This window comes from Mandrillus leucophaeus, unplaced genomic scaffold (assembly GCF_000951045.1).
Source record: "Mandrillus leucophaeus isolate KB7577 unplaced genomic scaffold, Mleu.le_1.0 Scaffold795, whole genome shotgun sequence".
In the NCBI taxonomy this organism is placed as follows: domain Eukaryota; kingdom Metazoa; phylum Chordata; class Mammalia; order Primates; family Cercopithecidae; genus Mandrillus; species Mandrillus leucophaeus.
The window spans coordinates 438,267-454,820 of record NW_012108641.1 but is presented as its reverse complement, the minus strand read 5'-3'; the positions used below and the strand labels follow the sequence as shown (position 1 = coordinate 454,820).

The 16,554-nt window shown below is 55.3% G+C and overlaps 2 protein-coding genes across 3 annotated transcripts in view; one reads left to right on the top strand and one right to left on the bottom strand.

The window, feature by feature from the left end:
* Positions 1-10,814, top strand: part of ANKRD52 (ankyrin repeat domain 52) — a 33,262-nt gene extending 22,448 nt beyond the window's left edge. The window contains exons 23-30 of the mRNA XM_011967254.1: positions 3,022-3,241; positions 3,427-3,514; positions 3,628-3,711; positions 3,820-3,965; positions 4,182-4,264; positions 4,481-4,563; positions 4,738-4,829; positions 5,222-10,814. Coding sequence (XP_011822644.1) covers positions 3,022-3,241; positions 3,427-3,514; positions 3,628-3,711; positions 3,820-3,965; positions 4,182-4,264; positions 4,481-4,563; positions 4,738-4,829; positions 5,222-5,472 — 1,047 coding nt within the window. The 3' untranslated portion in view covers positions 5,473-10,814. The remainder of the gene's footprint in view (positions 1-3,021; positions 3,242-3,426; positions 3,515-3,627; positions 3,712-3,819; positions 3,966-4,181; positions 4,265-4,480; positions 4,564-4,737; positions 4,830-5,221) is intronic.
* Positions 10,772-16,554, bottom strand: part of SLC39A5 (solute carrier family 39 (zinc transporter), member 5) — an 8,817-nt gene continuing 3,034 nt past the window's right edge. For both annotated transcript variants that reach the window (XM_011967227.1, XM_011967226.1), the window contains 9 exons: positions 16,002-16,185; positions 13,633-13,795; positions 13,292-13,461; positions 12,918-13,058; positions 12,129-12,225; positions 11,875-12,039; positions 11,610-11,690; positions 11,281-11,471; positions 10,772-11,030 (listed from right to left, as the gene is read on the bottom strand). In XM_011967227.1, the coding sequence (XP_011822617.1) occupies positions 10,887-11,030; positions 11,281-11,471; positions 11,610-11,690; positions 11,875-12,039; positions 12,129-12,225; positions 12,918-13,058; positions 13,292-13,461; positions 13,633-13,795; positions 16,002-16,185 (1,336 nt within the window). In that variant the 3' untranslated portion in view covers positions 10,772-10,886. The remainder of the gene's footprint in view (positions 11,031-11,280; positions 11,472-11,609; positions 11,691-11,874; positions 12,040-12,128; positions 12,226-12,917; positions 13,059-13,291; positions 13,462-13,632; positions 13,796-16,001; positions 16,186-16,554) is intronic.

Genomic DNA, 16,554 nt, shown 5'->3' with positions numbered 1-16,554 from the left:
TTCAATCAAATGTGGTCTTCAGATCCAGAGGCTTAGTGGGGATTACTGCGAGTCAGGGACTGGGGTACTTATCTTAGGAGTTCCAGAGTCTCAGCACCTACTTTCCTGTCCATTGCAGCTCTTAGAAATGTCCTTTAACTGCCTGGAGGATGTGGAGAGCACCATTCCAGTCAGCCCTTTGCACTTAGCTGTGAGTCCCATGTCTTTTTCTTTTGCCTCCCTTGTCCTGCCTGTTCCCAGGCCCTAACAAAGGTGCCAGCACTTGTGAAGTTATCCTTGCTTCTGCCTTTTTGTGGGAGAGGGGATAAACACAGTGCAGGGTAGGAAGCCTTGAGGGGCCTAAGGAGCTTGTCGAGGACTAAGACCTTGAGCTTCCCATGGACCCCAAGAGCAGAGAAGGGGAAGGGAAGAGCAGGGAAGGTCCCGAGCTGTGTGCACTGGTTGCCTGCACCCCTCCAGGCCTACAACGGTCACTGTGAAGCCTTGAAGACACTGGCAGAGACGCTGGTGAATCTGGACGTAAGGGACCACAAGGGCCGGACCGCACTCTTCCTGGCCACGGAGCGCGGCTCTACTGAGTGTGTGGAGGTGCTTACGGCCCATGGCGCCTCTGCCCTCATCAAGGAGCGCAAGCGCAAGTGGACGCCCCTGCACGCTGCTGGTTAGTGCCCACTTTAGGCTGCTGCCTTACCCTTGCCATGCCAGATCCCTCCTGGATGGGAATGGGGCTGGAAAGTGGAGTAGGGTGAGGAGAATGGAGACTTCAAGCCCTGATTCATAGCTTCCTATCCTCAGAGATTTCTCTGTGGCCCAGGTCTTCCTGTAACATTGACCCCAAGACCTTTAGGCTTGACCTCGCCTCCCTTCTTCCTCTTGGCCCTGCCCTGACGCGGGGTCCCTTTCCCCTAGCTGCCTCTGGCCACACTGACTCCCTGCACTTGCTGATCGACAGTGGGGAACGAGCTGACATCACAGATGTCATGGATGCCTATGGACAGTGAGTGTGGGCCAGGGTGGGATGCAGGTTTTCCAGTCCTTGTGGGATCCTCACTCCTCCTCCTGCCCCTCTGTAGGACCCCACTGATGCTGGCCATCATGAATGGCCATGTGGACTGTGTACATCTGCTGCTAGAGAAAGGATCCACAGCTGATGCTGCTGACCTCCGGGGCCGCACCGCCCTCCACCGCGGGGTGAGTGAGCTTCTGGGGGGGATTGTTTGCATGTGGGCCTCAGTGTGGGAGCACGGGACTCACCAGCAGTAGGGAATCCAATTGTCTAGGAGGCGAGCCAGGATTTTGTGCCCAGTCTCTTTTTTTTTGGAGACAGGGTCTCACTCCCATGGCCCAGGTTGGAGTTCAGTGACACTATCACGGCTCACTGCAGCCTTGACTTCCTGGGTTCAGGTGATCCTCCCACTTCAGCCTCCTGAGTAGCTGAAACTATAGGCACATGCCACCATGCCCAGCTAATTTTTGTATTTTTTGTAGAGATGGGGATCTTACCATCTTGCCCAAACTGGTCTTGAACTCCTGGGCTCAAGTGATCCCCCAACCTTGGCCTCCTGAAGTGCTGGGATTACAGGTGCGAGCCACCAGGCCCATGCTGTGCCCAGGATCTTATTGAGCCTTGTGCTTGCTCCAGGATGAGTCCCTGACATCCCCAGCTGATTTCCCTGGTATCTGTGCTTTGTTTTATTATTATTATTATTGTTGTTATTATTATTTTTGAGACGGAGTCTCGCCGCTCTGTTGCCCAGGCTGGAGTTCAGTGGCGTGATCTCGGCACACTGCAACCTCTGTCTCCCGGGTTCAAGCGATTCTCCTGCCTCAACCTCCCGAGTAGTTGGGATGACACGCCCAGCTAATTTTTTTATTTTTAGTAGAGACCAAGTTTCTCTGTGTTAGCCAGGATGGTCTCAATCTCCTGATGATGAGATCCACCCGCCTTGGCCTCCCAAAGGGTTGGGTTTACAGGCGTGAGCCATTGTGCCTGGCCGATATCTGTGCTTTGTAATCACATACAACTGAGTGCTTACCATTCACTCTACTTGGGATACCCTGCTGGCCCCATCCCATCGCATAATGTCAGCACCACCTAGATCCTCTTCCGCGACCACCTGTCCTCAGCTGCCTCCTCCTCCCACAAGATTTTTTGATCCCTTAGTCTCCTTCTTCTCTCTGTTTAGTCTTTCACTCCAGAGCTCCAGTATTAACTCTTAGTATCCTGAATGTTTATTGGCATAGAGAGAGTCAAGGAGGGAGATGTGGGTCTTTGACACTTAGAATCATTGTTGTAAAGGGCCGGGCGCAGTGACTCACGTCTGTAATCCCAGCACTTTGGAAGGCCAAGGCGGGTGGGTCAGCTGAGGTCAGGAGTTCGAGACCAGCCTGGCCAACATGGTGAAACTTTGTCTCTACTAAAAATACAAAAATTAATTGGGCATGGTGGTGCACGCCTATAATCCCAGCTACTCAGGAGGCTGAGACAGAATTGCTGGAACCCGGGAGGCAGAGGTTGCAGTGAGCCAAGATCACACCATTGCACTCCAGCCTGGGTGACAGAGTGAGACTCTTGTCTCAAAAAAAAAAATCATTGTTGTAAAGACAAGGATTGAGGCCAGGTGCAGTGGCTCGTGCCTGTAATCCCAGCAGTTTGGGAGGCCAAGGCAGGCGGATCACGAGGTCAGGAGATCAAGACCATCCTGGCTAACATGGTGAAACCCCATCTCTAGTAAAAATACAAAAAAATTAGCCGGGCATGGTGGCACCTGCCTGTAATCCCAGCTACTCGGGAGGCTGAGGCAGGAGAATCGCTTGAACCTGGGAGGCAGAGGTTGCAGTGAGCCAAGATTGTGCCACTGCACTCCAGCCTGGGTGACAGAGCAAGACTCTGTCTCCAAAAAAAAAAAGACAAGGATTGGAGCCCTGGAAGTGGTTCTTACTCCTGAGCCAGACTCAAGCAACAGGCCAGCAGAAAAGAAGGAGCTTTTCATCCCCTTCACACCCCCATGTTACTCACAGGCAGTGACTGGCTGTGAGGACTGCCTGGCTGCCCTGCTGGACCACGACGCATTTGTGCTGTGCCGAGACTTTAAGGGCCGCACACCCATTCACCTGGCCTCAGCCTGTGGCCACACTGCAGTACTGCGGACCCTGCTGCAGGCTGCCCTTTCCACAGACCCCCTGGATGCTGGGGTGGATTACAGCGGATACTCGCCCATGCACTGGGCCTCCTACACTGGTACTAGACTGGGGCCTCCACAGGCACAGGAGTATGTGTTGGAGTGTGTGTAGAGGAGGACGGGTGGGTTGTGGGAGGGACCTGGGTTGATCTGAATCTGGAAGTGGACTGGAGTGTCAAGACACAGGACAGACAGGGAACCTTGTTGTTTTTCTCCATCACAACTCTTCCTTACTCATGCCCAGGACACGAAGATTGTCTGGAGTTGTTACTTGAACACAGCCCGTTTTCATACCTGGAAGGAAACCCCTTCACTCCTTTGCACTGTGCAGTGTAAGTCCCTTCTGCTGCGTCAGCCCTTCTTGCGAGGGCCCATGACCTGAGCTTAGGACAGGTAGCCTACTTCCCTTGTCCTTCCTGATGACCCCTCCTCCCTGTTCCTCTAGGATTAATAACCAGGACAGCACCACAGAGATGCTGCTGGGAGCTCTGGGTGCCAAGATTGTGAACAGCCGAGATGCCAAAGGACGGTGGGTGATAGAAGACTTGGGGAGAAGTCCAGTTGCCTCTGGCTTCCTCTTTCTGCTTGGGCAGTATACTCTTCCCTATTTTAATCTACCCTGATCCCCGCCTTACAGGACCCCCCTTCACGCCGCTGCCTTCGCGGACAATGTCTCTGGGCTCCGGATGCTGCTGCAGCACCAAGCCGAGGTGAACGCCACTGACCATACTGGCCGCACTGCGCTCATGACGGCGGCTGAAAACGGGCAGACCGCTGCTGTGGGTGTGTAGGGGCCACTTGTGGAAGGGAGGAGCTCCCCTGGGGCATTTGCAGGATGGGTCAGCCCTGCCTGTGGAGGCTGGCTGGGGCTGGGGTTCAGACATCAGGAGGGTTGTCTTTGGATGTCTCGCCATCTGCAGACGGGATGCAAAGTGGAGAGCCAGGATGGCTGCTGCTCTGGAGGGAGGGTTCAGTCCCTCTGTCACATTTCTCTCGTAGAGTTTCTGCTGTATCGAGGGAAGGCAGACCTTACTGTGTTGGATGAGAACAAGAACACGGCCCTCCACTTGGCTTGTAGCAAGGTACTTACCTGAAGTGATTGGGGGACTGCATAAGGGGCAGAGCTTGATGAAGAGAGGTAGGTCTCGGTTGTAGGGGGGACTAGGGCGGAAGTGAGGATTGTCCAGCACATCCCACTGGTGGGGCAGCTGTTTGTCCTCCTGTTACTCTCCCAACTCCTGCCTTGCACCCTGCCACACTTCTACTTCACAAGTCTCCACTCTGTTCCCCTCCCTCAGGGCCATGAGAAATGTGCCCTCATGATCCTGGCGGAAACCCAAGACCTTGGCCTTATCAACGCTACCAACAGTGCGCTGCAGATGTGAGTGCCTGGAAGGGGGCTCCTAGCTGGGGGAGGCCGGTGGGTGACGCAAAAGAGTGGCTGCTGTTCAGAGGCTCTCTGGAGCCTATAGTATTTGTTCAGCACCCTTGCCACCCTGTCTGGAGGTGGAAGGGCAGCTTAGCATCAAGCTCCTTCTTTTTCCTTTTTTCCAAGGCCACTCCACATTGCTGCCCGGAATGGTCTAGCTTCTGTGGTACAGGCCCTGCTGAGTCGTGGAGCCACAGTGCTGGCTGTGGATGAAGAAGGTGGGTGGGGTCTGGAGCCCCCTGCCTCTCTTGGGTTTGGGGTCAGGGACATTCTTTAGGAGGTGACTTCTTAATCTTGCTTTACATGGGATTTTCTTCCCAAGGGAACTCTTCAGAGTAGGGAGCCCACACCAGTACTCTGGAGTTTCACAGGGGAGCCTGCAGGGTCAGGAGGACTCCACACCCCGGGCTTTGATTCCTATGTCCACCGTTTAGCCCGCACTTAGAGAATCTGCCTGTCAGTCTTCCTGGGCCCTCGTCACCCTTGGATTCTGCCCCTGCTGAGTACCTGCCTGCCTTGGCTCCCTCCACAGAGAAAAGACTTCAGGGCTTGGGGGAGGCTGGCTGGGATACAGGACTCTGTGCCTCAGTTCTCCCCCTTGGCCCTGCAGGTCACACCCCAGCACTGGCCTGTGCCCCCAACAAAGATGTGGCGGACTGCCTGGCCTTGATCCTTTCCACCATGAAGCCTTTCCCACCTAAGGACGCCGTCAGTCCTTTCAGCTTCAGCCTGCTCAAGAACTGCAGCATTGCAGCTGCCAAGACGGTGGGTGGCTGCGGCGCCCTGCCCCATGGGGCCTCCTGCCCCTATAGCCAGGAGCGGCCCGGCGCCATTGGGTTAGACGGCTGCTACTCCGAGTAGCCCCCTCCAGTGTCCCTCCCCCGCCGGTGGCTTGATATCTAATTCTATTTATTTAGAAAAAGTCTAAACATTTAGGGCACTTTAAAGGAGAACACGACTGGGTGGAGGGGGCGGAGGGGAAGGAAGCCCTGGGGAGCAGCTGCTCACCCCTTTGCCACACCATCTTGGCCTGGCAGGGGTCTGGGACTGACAGGGAGCACCCCAGGCCCTTGGTACCCCCAGGGTGACCCCTTCTGCCAAGTGTCCCAAAATGATTGCTAAATGCCTGGCTCCCCCACTCTTTGACTCCATCTCTTGGTTCCCTCTTTCTGCTGCCAGCTCCCCTGACTCTTCCCTGGGGACTCCTCTCTGTGTCCCTCTTCTCCCCTGCCCCTGCTGCCAGGCAGATCCCTTCTTCTTCCATACCCATCACTGCCTCCCTGCTCGGCCGGTCCCTCCATCCCCGCAGCAGTGAGAAGCCTTAATTTCTGGTACTGTGTGAGCACTCTGGGGGTGTCCCCCTCCCCCTTCAGGGGCAGCTAGAGGATGAGGGGGGAGGATATTTAGCACTGGGGCCTGGAGCTTTTCCCCCACTTCTGTACCCTATCACCCCTAAAGTTCAAATGCAAAACACTTGAAGCAGCAACTACTGTACCTGGGCCCCAATCCTGCACTCTCCCCTGGCTCCTCATATGCAAATCAAGGGCTGGTTCTGCCCCCACAGCCTGCCCCCTCCCACTTCCCTCCCAGTCCTAGCCTGGCCCCTAACCACGCACTTTAACCTTGCTTCTTTCTTTTATCTTCTTTTGGGAGGGCAGAGCCTGTGGCCATTCCTGCCCTAGCTCTCCTTTCCTTGAACTTTGAGGCTTGTCATGAATTTTTAAGTAAATGTTTTATCCTTTAGGGGAAGAAACAAATTAATTTCCTGCCCATTTCAAAACCACAGCCCTAGTATGTCCACTGTGTTTCAGGCATGTGTTTGCATGTATATGGAGGGAGGGACCATGTTCTTCCTCCTGTGCCCCCAAGCCCATAGTTTATCTGTGCTCCCGATCTGCCTCCACCTTCCGTTATGTCCAAGAGTACCCACTGCCCCAGTCACTCCTGATCTGAAGCCAAAGATGGTAGGAGGGGCAGGGCCGACAAGGGACCGTGGCTACTCGGGACCCAGGCTTCCCCTCCAGTGTGAGGAAGAAGCTCTGACCTAGAGAGAGATGAATAGGTACTGGGGCTTGGTCCCTGCCTTCCCAGCAGGGAGGAAAGATGGGATTGAGCTAGGGGCTGCATTGGTAAGATTTCTAAAAGTCGCACCCCAAAAGCCAAACTGGGCTGGAGTGAAGAGGGGGCAGTTTTCTCTCTAAATGTAGCATTGAATTTGGCCCTGGTCCCTTTAAGTGCTCTGTCCACCCATCTCCTAGTGCAGCCTCCTGGACAGTTGGACCCACTCCTGCAGCCCAGTGTTCCCTTCCTCACACTCAATACCTCAGCCAGGGGCCAAGACACAGAACTTGAATAGAGGTCATGCCCCCTCCGCCCCAACAGTGCATCCTCGCCCAGTTTGGCTGCCATCAGTATTGTCCCCTGAGAACTGGACAGGCTTCGTTTACACAGTACAGGGTCTCCCCCTGAGGGGATCCTTCAGCCTCCCTCCCCTACCCAAGTTTGCTTTATTCACAGTCTTACCCATCTTTTAGTTGTATACCCTGAATGTCTTGCCATCCTTGTCAAGGGTGGGCTGAGGGGAGGGGGGCGTCCCAGGGACCCCCTCCCTCCCCAATGGATACCCTTAACCATACCTCATTCTGGTTTCCAGAAGCCTGGGGTGTGTCCAAGTCCTTATCTTTCCATGGTCCCTTTTGATACCCTGTCTCTGTGTCTTGCTTCTCCCAACACTCAGTTCCTAAATCATTTCAAGGCTTCCAAATGACCATTATTGATGAGAAGGATTGTGCAGCTTTTAGTTTTTATTTTTATTTTCAAAGCCAAAGGGCCTTGTGACGCCCCTCTTGCCCACCTCCCTCCACACCGTGTCCTCCCCTATATGACAATCAATGTGACCTCTCTTAAGGGCTGCAGCCCCCATCCCCAACCCTGCTGGCTCTGCAAAGCTTGCCTTCCCTTCAATTCTCTCTCCTGAAATCTTCCCATTCCACCCCCTCCTTCTCATCTTGGTGCTGGGAATTAGGTGGTGGGGGGCAAGGGGAGTGAGGAGATGGGTCCTCCAGAGAGAACTCGCGCAGTGTGAGTCGTGTTCTCCTTTTGCGACGTTTGGCGATGGCGGGAAGCATCCGAGTGTCTGTCAGGAGCCCCGTTGTCTTGCTAGATGAGATTTCTGGGGGCTGTCTGCTCCCTGCTGCCCTCAGCACACTGTCAGCAGTGCTGGGAGGTGGTGGGGAGTCCTCTATCCCTCCATATGTGGCTGTGAGGAAGCCTGGGGGACAAACAGCCTCCTCTCCTTATGCCAAAGGAAACCCCACGCCCCACCCTGGGCTCCCCAGCCCTAGTGTTTTTTGAAGCATTTTGACCATTCTCATGGCCACTGCATATTTATTTTAATGTTAAGTTTTTTTTAAACCTCTTTGACTTAAACGGGTGTGGAGAAGTAAAACAGGCAGAATGCCCCCCAATCTTCATGGGAGAGGGTGGGGAGGGAACAGCGCCTTCCCTTTGCCCTCCCCCTTCCCCCTCTCCCCACCGCAGCTCTAAAGCACTTGCTTCAAGTAATAAGCACTTTTGTGAAAAGGCCTATTTTAAGCGAGGACCCTGGGAGCAGCCCCAGGTCCCAGCAAAGGAAACAGAGCGAGGGCGACATAGGAGACAGGGAAACAGACGTGTGAATCAGAGGGTGAGATGGAAAGAGCCAGTTTTTAGTTTCTGATTTTTGGGGAGCTATTTCTGATTGGGCGGTGGCTCTGGTAGGGTCATGTACTATATCCTTCAGAAAAACGAATGGCACAAACTGTGGGTCCCAGGAAGGACCAGCAGACCCGGGTCACTGCCACTGTCCACTGAGACTGACGGGCCACCTCCCCCGCCCCGTGGCCCCCTGAGCCATAGGACTGCTGAAAACCACTGAATGTACAGCCCAGGTTGGGGTGGGGAGCAGCCCCTGGGGGAGGGGGCTTCTCCTTTTGTTTGGTGCTGTGGGGGGTGGGAGAGATGAGACTGAGGGACTGCCACCCCACGTAGACGTGTTTCTTGGGGTGGAGGGGCTGAGGAGGGCCTACCTCCCTCTCCAACCCCAGCCGTGGCCCCTCTTCCTTCCTCACCCCTATCCGTTTTGACTGTAAGTCCAGCTCACCTTTGCCTTCAATATGTAACCAAAGGAAAACTCAATACTGTTTCCACCACTGTCTGCCCACCCGAGCACCTTCTTACTCCCTGGACCTAGAAGGGGAGAAGAGGCTGGGGGTGGGGTGGATGGGGCCAGAGTGAACGGTTCTACAGCTGTACCCCCAAAAGCTCCTCCAGGGTCTTGGAAGGGGTCCTGAGAGGTGGGATTGGGGCCGGGCTGGCAGGGCTGAGTTTGCGCGCTGTGTATCTTATGCACGTGAGTGTTTTTGTCTGAATGACTCCAGTGACTGCTCCAGCGGGGAGGCCCCTTCCTCCTTCCCTCTCAGCCATTTCTCACCCACTTCCCATACCCAGTGTTCATCCCCTACCTCCCCTTCCCACCGCAAAGGAAAATAGCCTTACAGACCCTAGCCCAGAAACCCTACTCCTGGGGCAAACCAGTATGGGCCCCCATCCCGCCTAGTTTGAACCCTACCTTTTAAGAAGGAGGGATAAGGAACAAAGCAGCCCCTTCCCCTCTAATTGTGGTGGCTCCAGCCTTCTGCAGCCTTGACCCAGGTGGGGCAAGGGCGGAGGTGAGGAATCTTTGAGGACCAAGCCCAGTGGTCTGGGAAGTGGGAGGTAGAGAGGGAAGGGTCTGCCTTGGGGGCTCCCTCCTCCCAACCCAACCCCTAGAGAAGCGACCAAATCCCAGAGATGGGGTGAAGCTGGGGTGGGGAGGGTCTGCTCTTTGAATTACTTGAAGGTACTGACTCCAAGGCTGCTGTTGCCCACTTAGGTGTGAGGGGGACACTGTCACTGCATTTGGGAGGGCAGAGGGTGGTGGGTGACCAGAGGATCCACCTTGGCCCTCACCCACTCCTGCTAGGCCCTTTCCCTGGGGAATCTGGAAGCCTGACTTTGCCCCCAGGGAAGTTGGGGAGCGCCTTCCCTCCCTTCTCCACCCCTCACTCTGGGCACCCTCTCCAATTGCACTAAAGTAGCTGTTGTGCCAGTCTGCCCCCCCAACAGTGGGGGAGGTCTCTGCTTCCAGTCTTCTTCCCCCGCTGCCTCCGCTCCCACCCTGGACAATCTCCTTGTTTCCCTTGTGTTCCTGGATAGCTCAGCTTTGTATGTGTGTTTGGGGGGTGGGGGTGGGTTCTGACTGGAGTGGGTTTGGCAGGGGTTTGGGAAGGGTTAGGGGAGGATGGAGGATGAAGTCTCCTGCCCCCTTCCCCAGCTCCAGGCCACAGAAGCCTGGGAAGGGAGGGTGCCTACTCTCGCTGCTGTGTGTCTTGCAGATGTGCCAAAATGGGGGTGGGTGGGATGGGAGGGTGCCTGGCAGAGCAGCCCCTGGGGTGGCTCTCTCAAAGCAATATAGTTCCCCTGCGGGGGACAGCAAGACAGGGGAGAGGGTTGGGGTGGGGACCTGGGGGTTCCCCATGTACAGCTGTGTATATTCAGGGGTGTTCTCTGTCTGGTACCCGCCGTGGGCATCTATGTGTGTGTGAACCTCCCCTTCCCCAAGCCCTGCATGACCTGTGATGCTGCAGACACCACCATCCTGTGTGCAGGTGTGTGTTGGGGGGCACGGAGGGGCATGTTCCATGTCCTGTTGCACCCTCTACCCTGTGACCCATGTACTCGGTTGTAGGAAGTAAAGAGAACTGAGCACAATTCACTGGATTCTAGTGGAATCTTTCTCTAAGCAATTTTCCCATTCCTGCCTCTCCCTGCCCCGGAACCACCTGTGGTGCTAGTGTTGGGATCAGGGGCGTTTAACGCTGGTGGGCAGCAATAAGGGGCAGATGTGCCCAGATGCCTGCATCCCCAGGGTGCCGAGGGCAGCAGGAAAAAGTGGGGACCTCGGTGCATTTGCCCCACCCCTCCCCTTCCTGGGCTAAAGCACAATGCTCTCCCCGCAGATTAATGACCCTACGCCCTCCAGGCCCCTACTCACATCCTCCCCCAGCCGGCTTCGGGTCCTCCCACCACACTCTGGTTTTCTATGCTGTTTTGGTGCAAGTACAACTGTCGTAGTCATGGCTTTGGGATGGGTTCTGTTTATTAAAATCCTGTTGCTCCTACTGGCCCTGTGTCCCGCCTCCATTCCTGTGGTTGGGGGGAAAGAAGGGCAACCCGACCCCTTTCCACTGGCCCCGTCAGCCCTCAGTGGTCACGGGCAGTAGCCGCTCCTCCAGCAGGGCTATGGCAAGCATGAGGCCGCCCCCCAGCAGCAGCCCCAGCCCCTGCAGGAGCACATGGGGCGTAGGCTTGGGCTCCGGAGGACGAAGCAGGGCTGGTAGCTGAAAGAAAAAGAGGATGTCAGGATTCTGGCCTTGCCCCTGACCTCTCAACACCAGAGGAAGGGTGTCAAAAAGCATCAGCAGCCCCCGCCTAAACACCTCAGTCCCTTGTTTCTCAGACTTTTGCGGGCCTGTGGTCTGATGCCCTTCCAGGAGCTAATGGTAGAGGCGGAGGGACTGCTACCTCCCTCTCCTCCACTCCCACCTCCCCACTGCCCTTGTTTTCTCCGCTCTACCCGACATCTCTCACCATGTCCACAAGGGCCACATAGAGGAAGACCCCAGCAGTGACCCCAAACACCCAGGGAGTGAGGGGGACAGGGCCCAGGCTGAGCCCCACCCCCAGGACTGCACCCCCCAGTCCCAGGGCTCCAGACACAAGGCTCAGCAGCAGCAGCCGCCGAAAGGACAGCCCTGACTGGAGCAGCATGGCAAAGTCACCTGTTGGAGACAGAGGACAAGATGGGAGGGAGTAAGCTGGGGTGCCCCTCATCCATGCCACCCGCCAGCCTCCAAGCTCTACCCCTTGGAGCTGTCTCCTTTCTGGAGTCCACCCCGCCCTGCTCCTGCCATTCCTACCCAGTTCATGGGGCAGCTCGTGGCAGAAGACCGCTAAGGTGGTACTGAGGCCACTGGAGAAGCCATCAGAGAAGGCAGCACCTGGGGCCAACGGGGTTGGAAGTTGTCAGTCCAGAAGAAATGTCTCCTCAGAAGCAGGCTCCTGTGTTCTGTGGTCCTCCCATCCTCTCCCCATTTTCCTCAGGGCCCTCTCCTAGCCGCAGCGGATAACTAGGAACCCTGGCCTCCCCTTGGACCTGCTTCCCTCCATTCCCACCCCTCACACCTATGGCCAGCCCATCAGTGAGGTTGTGTAGACCATCTCCCAGGAGGACCATCCACGTGATATCAGTGCCACCCTGGTGCCCATGACTGTGGCCTTGGTGCCCAGGAGGGGCTGGGGCTGGTGGGTGCTGGCTGTTCTGCTCCCTCTGGCCTTGAGCCCCTAGCTCTGCAGGAAGAACCACAGAACAGTGTTGGTGGCTGCAAGTAAGGACTGTGAGCTTCGAGCCTGCTCTTGAAATTTTCTCCTCTAGTCACCTGGAGCTGCCTGTAGGGGCTGAAGGGCCATCCCACTGCCATTCTCCGGGTCCAGGTTTCGTGTTTCGAGATCCCTTCGTTTTCGCCTGCAGCATCTCTGAAATAGGAGGGCATCCCTCCTAGTGGAGGAGGCAGCAGAGCCAGGGACTAAGGGGAAGCCAGGCCACAAGCTGGGAAAATGAACACCTGGTTCCACCTCTGGCACCTGGGATGTTCTTTGGCCTCTACCTTCTTCCCAGGTTGGCACCTCCCCTCTGTTTCTTGTTGACTTGAGCTCAGAAGATGATGCCATTTGGCCAGAAGTCCTGGGTCTGTGCTTAAGGAGCCCCTATCCACTCCCTGTTAGCCGATAGGTCCTGCACACCAGGCAAATATCGGAGATCCAGGAGCACACACTGCTCCTCTCTTGGCTTTTTGACCCAGTTCTTTTTTGTTTTTTTTTTTTTTGAGACAGAGTCTCACTCTGTCACCTGGGCTGAAGTGCAATGGTGCCATCTTGGCTCACTGCAACCTCCACCTCCTGAGTTCAAGCAATTCTCCTGCCTCAGCCTCCTGAGTAGCTGGGATTACAGGCATGTACCACCACGTCCAGCTAATTTTTGTATTTTTAGTAGAGACAGGGTTTCACCATGTTGGTCAGGCTGGTCTCGAACTCCTAACCTTGTTATCTGCCCTCCTCGGCCTCCCAAAGTGCTGGGATTACAGGCGTGAGTCACCACGCCCAGCCTGGTCCAGTTCTTGACTGGGACTCTGGTTTCAGCAGAAGGAGGAGAAAAGGGTATCACTCACTGGCCTGAGCCCTCGGTGTCGCAAAAGCCCCAGCATGTTCTCCAGCACAAAGAGCAGGAAGAGGCCTCCGAGCACTGACAGCCCCGGGCCCAGGTCCTCCTCTGGTAGTCCACCAGGTCCTGCGTGCCGCCCTTCTTGTGCCTGACAGAGAGAAGGTCAGGGCAGACCCTGGAAGCCCCTATACCCAACAACATCCCCTTGCATGGGTGGTGGCAAGCCTTTGCTCATATGCTCTACTTGAAGGCAGCTGTGAGCTGAAGCCAGGATCCAGGAGTAGGATGTGGGAGGTGATGGAAAGTGGGAGGGGATGTCCTGTGGCTGGGGATACCTTAGATCCATGGAGGCCAGGGGTTCAAAGAAGGGGCTTCACATACATGCGGTAGCAGGTGTAGCAGTGCATCCCCACAAAGAGTGCCCACGGCCAGGGCCCCCAGGAAGCCCAGTAAGGGCCGCAGTAGACGAGGTTCCAGGAGCCGCAGCAGCAGCAGGGATAGGGGAGAAGGGAGGCTGAGCAACAGGACTGCCAGGGCACTCTGAAGCAGGGCTGGGGAGAATCAGGGGCTGAAGTTAGGCCAGGGCAGGAGGAGGGTCCCACATGTAAGGTGGGGCAGAGAGAACACTACAAGGAGAGGCAGGACCCCAGTGAGCCTCCTTTCTTGGCATGGGCCCCACTTCCAGGATTCAGGGAGCCCCCCACCCACTCCTACTTGCTGACCAGATAGTAGATCCCCTGGGGGTGCAGGGGCCGGAGCTCCGATGCAGACGCGGCTGTCGATCTGATAAAGCAGGGCTGGGCACAGCAGAGCAAACTGACGAGGAGTCAGAGGAGCAGCGGGGCTCAGGCCAAAATTGACCAGCAGCTGGGAGCCGTTCAGACACTAGGGGAGTTGAGGTTCATACATTGGAGAATCACCAGGAACTATGACTCAGATCTTTAACACTTGGCCAGGTGCAGTGGCTCACACCTGTAATCCCAGCACTTAAGAGGCCCAGGCAGGTGGATCACCTGAGGTCAGGAGTTCTAGACCAACCTGGCCAACATGGTGAAACCCTGTCTCTACTAAAAATACAAAAATTAGCTGGGGATGAGCCGGGTGCGGTGGCTCAGGCCTGTAATCCCAACACTTTGGGAGCCTGAGGCAGGTAGATTGCCTGAGCTCAGGAGTTCGAGACCAGCCTGGGCAACATGGTGAAACCCCATCTCTACTAAAGTACAAAATATTAGCTGGGCATGGTGGCGTGCGCCTGTGGTCCCAGCTACTCAGGAGGCTGAGACAGGAGAATCGCTTGAACCCAGGAGGCAGAGGTTGCAGTGAGCCGAGATCACGCCAGTGCACTCCGGCCTGGGCGACAGAGTGAGACTCCATCTCAAAAAAAAAAAAAAATTGCTGGGGATGGTAGTGAACACCTATAATCCCAGCTACTTGGGAGGCTGAGGCAGGAGAATTGCTTTAACCCAGGAGGTGGAGGTTGCAGTGAGCCGAGATCGCGCCATTGCATTCCAGCCTGGGTGACAGAGTCACACCCTGCCTCAAAAAAAAAAAAATATTTAACAGCTGTCCTTCCATTGCATAGACTCCTGGGTCTCTCCCAGGGTCCCCTTTGCTCCTACTGGCAGGTGTCTTGGGGACTGGGGCCAAGGGTACTTATAATCAATGTGTATTAATTATTAGTAAATATTCAGTCCAATGCAGGTATTCAATTCGATGCAAACTGGGTGCTAGTGAGCATTGTCATCATTTCCCCCTCCAAACCCTGATCATTTCAATCATTTCATTGATTTGATAAATGAAGCTGGTTGGAAAACTAGAGCTCTCCATGCCAGAATCTTAAAAGGGAAAAGACCCTAAAATGCCATCTAACCTCCCTCTCAACAGCCCTGTCCAATGTTCATCTGGCCTCAGCTTGAATGCTTCCTGCATAGGGCACTCACTGGACCTCCATCAGGGTTAGGCAGCTTTGTCTGCCCTCTGGTGTAAGTAGAACATATTCTCTGTCTTTCTGGATGAAGACGGCTATCCATTCCCTGCAGTTCTCCTCTCCAGGTGACCATCCAGATCCTATCCTGGGCTGCTTCTCTAGATTCTCTGCTTTGCCATCTATTCCTCTAAACTGAGTCTTGGAGCTCTGGATATGGGCTCACCTGCTCTGATCCCAGAGGGAACATAGTTCACTATTGAAATAGCATCCCCTAAGACCACAATGGAATTTTTTTTTTCTTTTTTTGAGACAGAGTCTCGCTCTGTCACCCAGGCTGGAGTGCAGTGGTGTGATCTCGGCTTACTGCAATCTCTGCCTCCTGGGTTCAAGCAATTCTCCTGCCTCAGCCTCCTGAGTAGCTGGGATTACAGGCATGTGCCACCATGCCCAGCTATTTTTTTTTTTTTCTTTTTTTTTTTTTTGAGACAGAGTCTCGCTTTGTCGCCCAGGCTGGAATGCAGTGGCGCGATCTCGGCTCACTGCAAGCTCCGCCTCCCGGGTTCACGCCATTCTCCTGCCTCAGCCTCCGAGTAGCTGGGACTACAGGTGCCCGCCACCTCGCCCGGCTAATTTTTTGTATTTTTAGTAGAGATGGGGTTTCACTGTGTTAGCCAGGATGGTCTCGATCTCCCGACCTCGTGATCCGCCCGCCTCGGCCTCCCAAAGTGCTGGGATTACAGGCGTGAGCCACCGCGCCCGGCCTTTTTTTTTTTTTTAGACGGAGTTTCCCTGTTTTTGCCCAGACTGGGGTGCAAATGGCACCATCTCGGCTCACTGCAACCTCCGCCTCCCGGGTTCAAGCGATTTTCTCACCTCAGCCTCCCAACTAGCTAGGATTACAGGCACCCGTTACCACGCCCGGCTAATTTTGTATTTTTTAGTAGAGATGAGGTTTCACCACGTTGGCCAGGCTAGTCTCAAACTCCTGACCTCAGGTGATCCGCTCACCTCGGCCTCCCAAAGTGTTGGGATTACAGGCATGAGCCACCACACCTGGCCCATGTTGGGATTTAAAAACAAAACAAAAAAAAAAAACTGATTATTTAAACATTTCAGGCCATCTAATCCCATGGCTCCTTCCCCTTTAGAGACCATCAGACTCACATCCTCATTCAGGTGGTCAGCCAATGAGTGGTCCAGCAGCAGAAGCCTGTGAAAGAGGTCCAGGCCCGAGGGGGCTGGCCCACGGGGTAGGTGAGGAGCCTTTGACTCTTCCAGGTCATCCCACCCTGAGGGACCCAGAGGCATCCCTGCCCAGACATCCACACTCAGCTCAGGGTTCTGCGGCCTGGAATGGATGAGACAGCAAGTCAGCCTCCCTTGTGTTCTCTATCAACCCGCTTTGAGAGGCTCCCAGGGAGTTTAGGGGGAAAGAGGGAACTAGCCACTGACGGGAGATCCTGGGACCCAGAAACCATGGAATGTCATTCTTAGGAAGATCTGAGAGTTGTCCATTTTCTGCCACTGGGGGGACAGAAAAAAGGAGGACAATCAGCCGGGCGCGGTGGCTCACGCCTGTAATCCCAGCACTTTGGGAGGCCAAGGTGGGCGGATCACATGAGGTCGGGAGTTCGAGACCAGCCTGACCAACATGGAGAAACCCCATCTCTACTAAAAATACAAAATTAGCCAGGGTGGTGGCGCATGCCTGTAATTC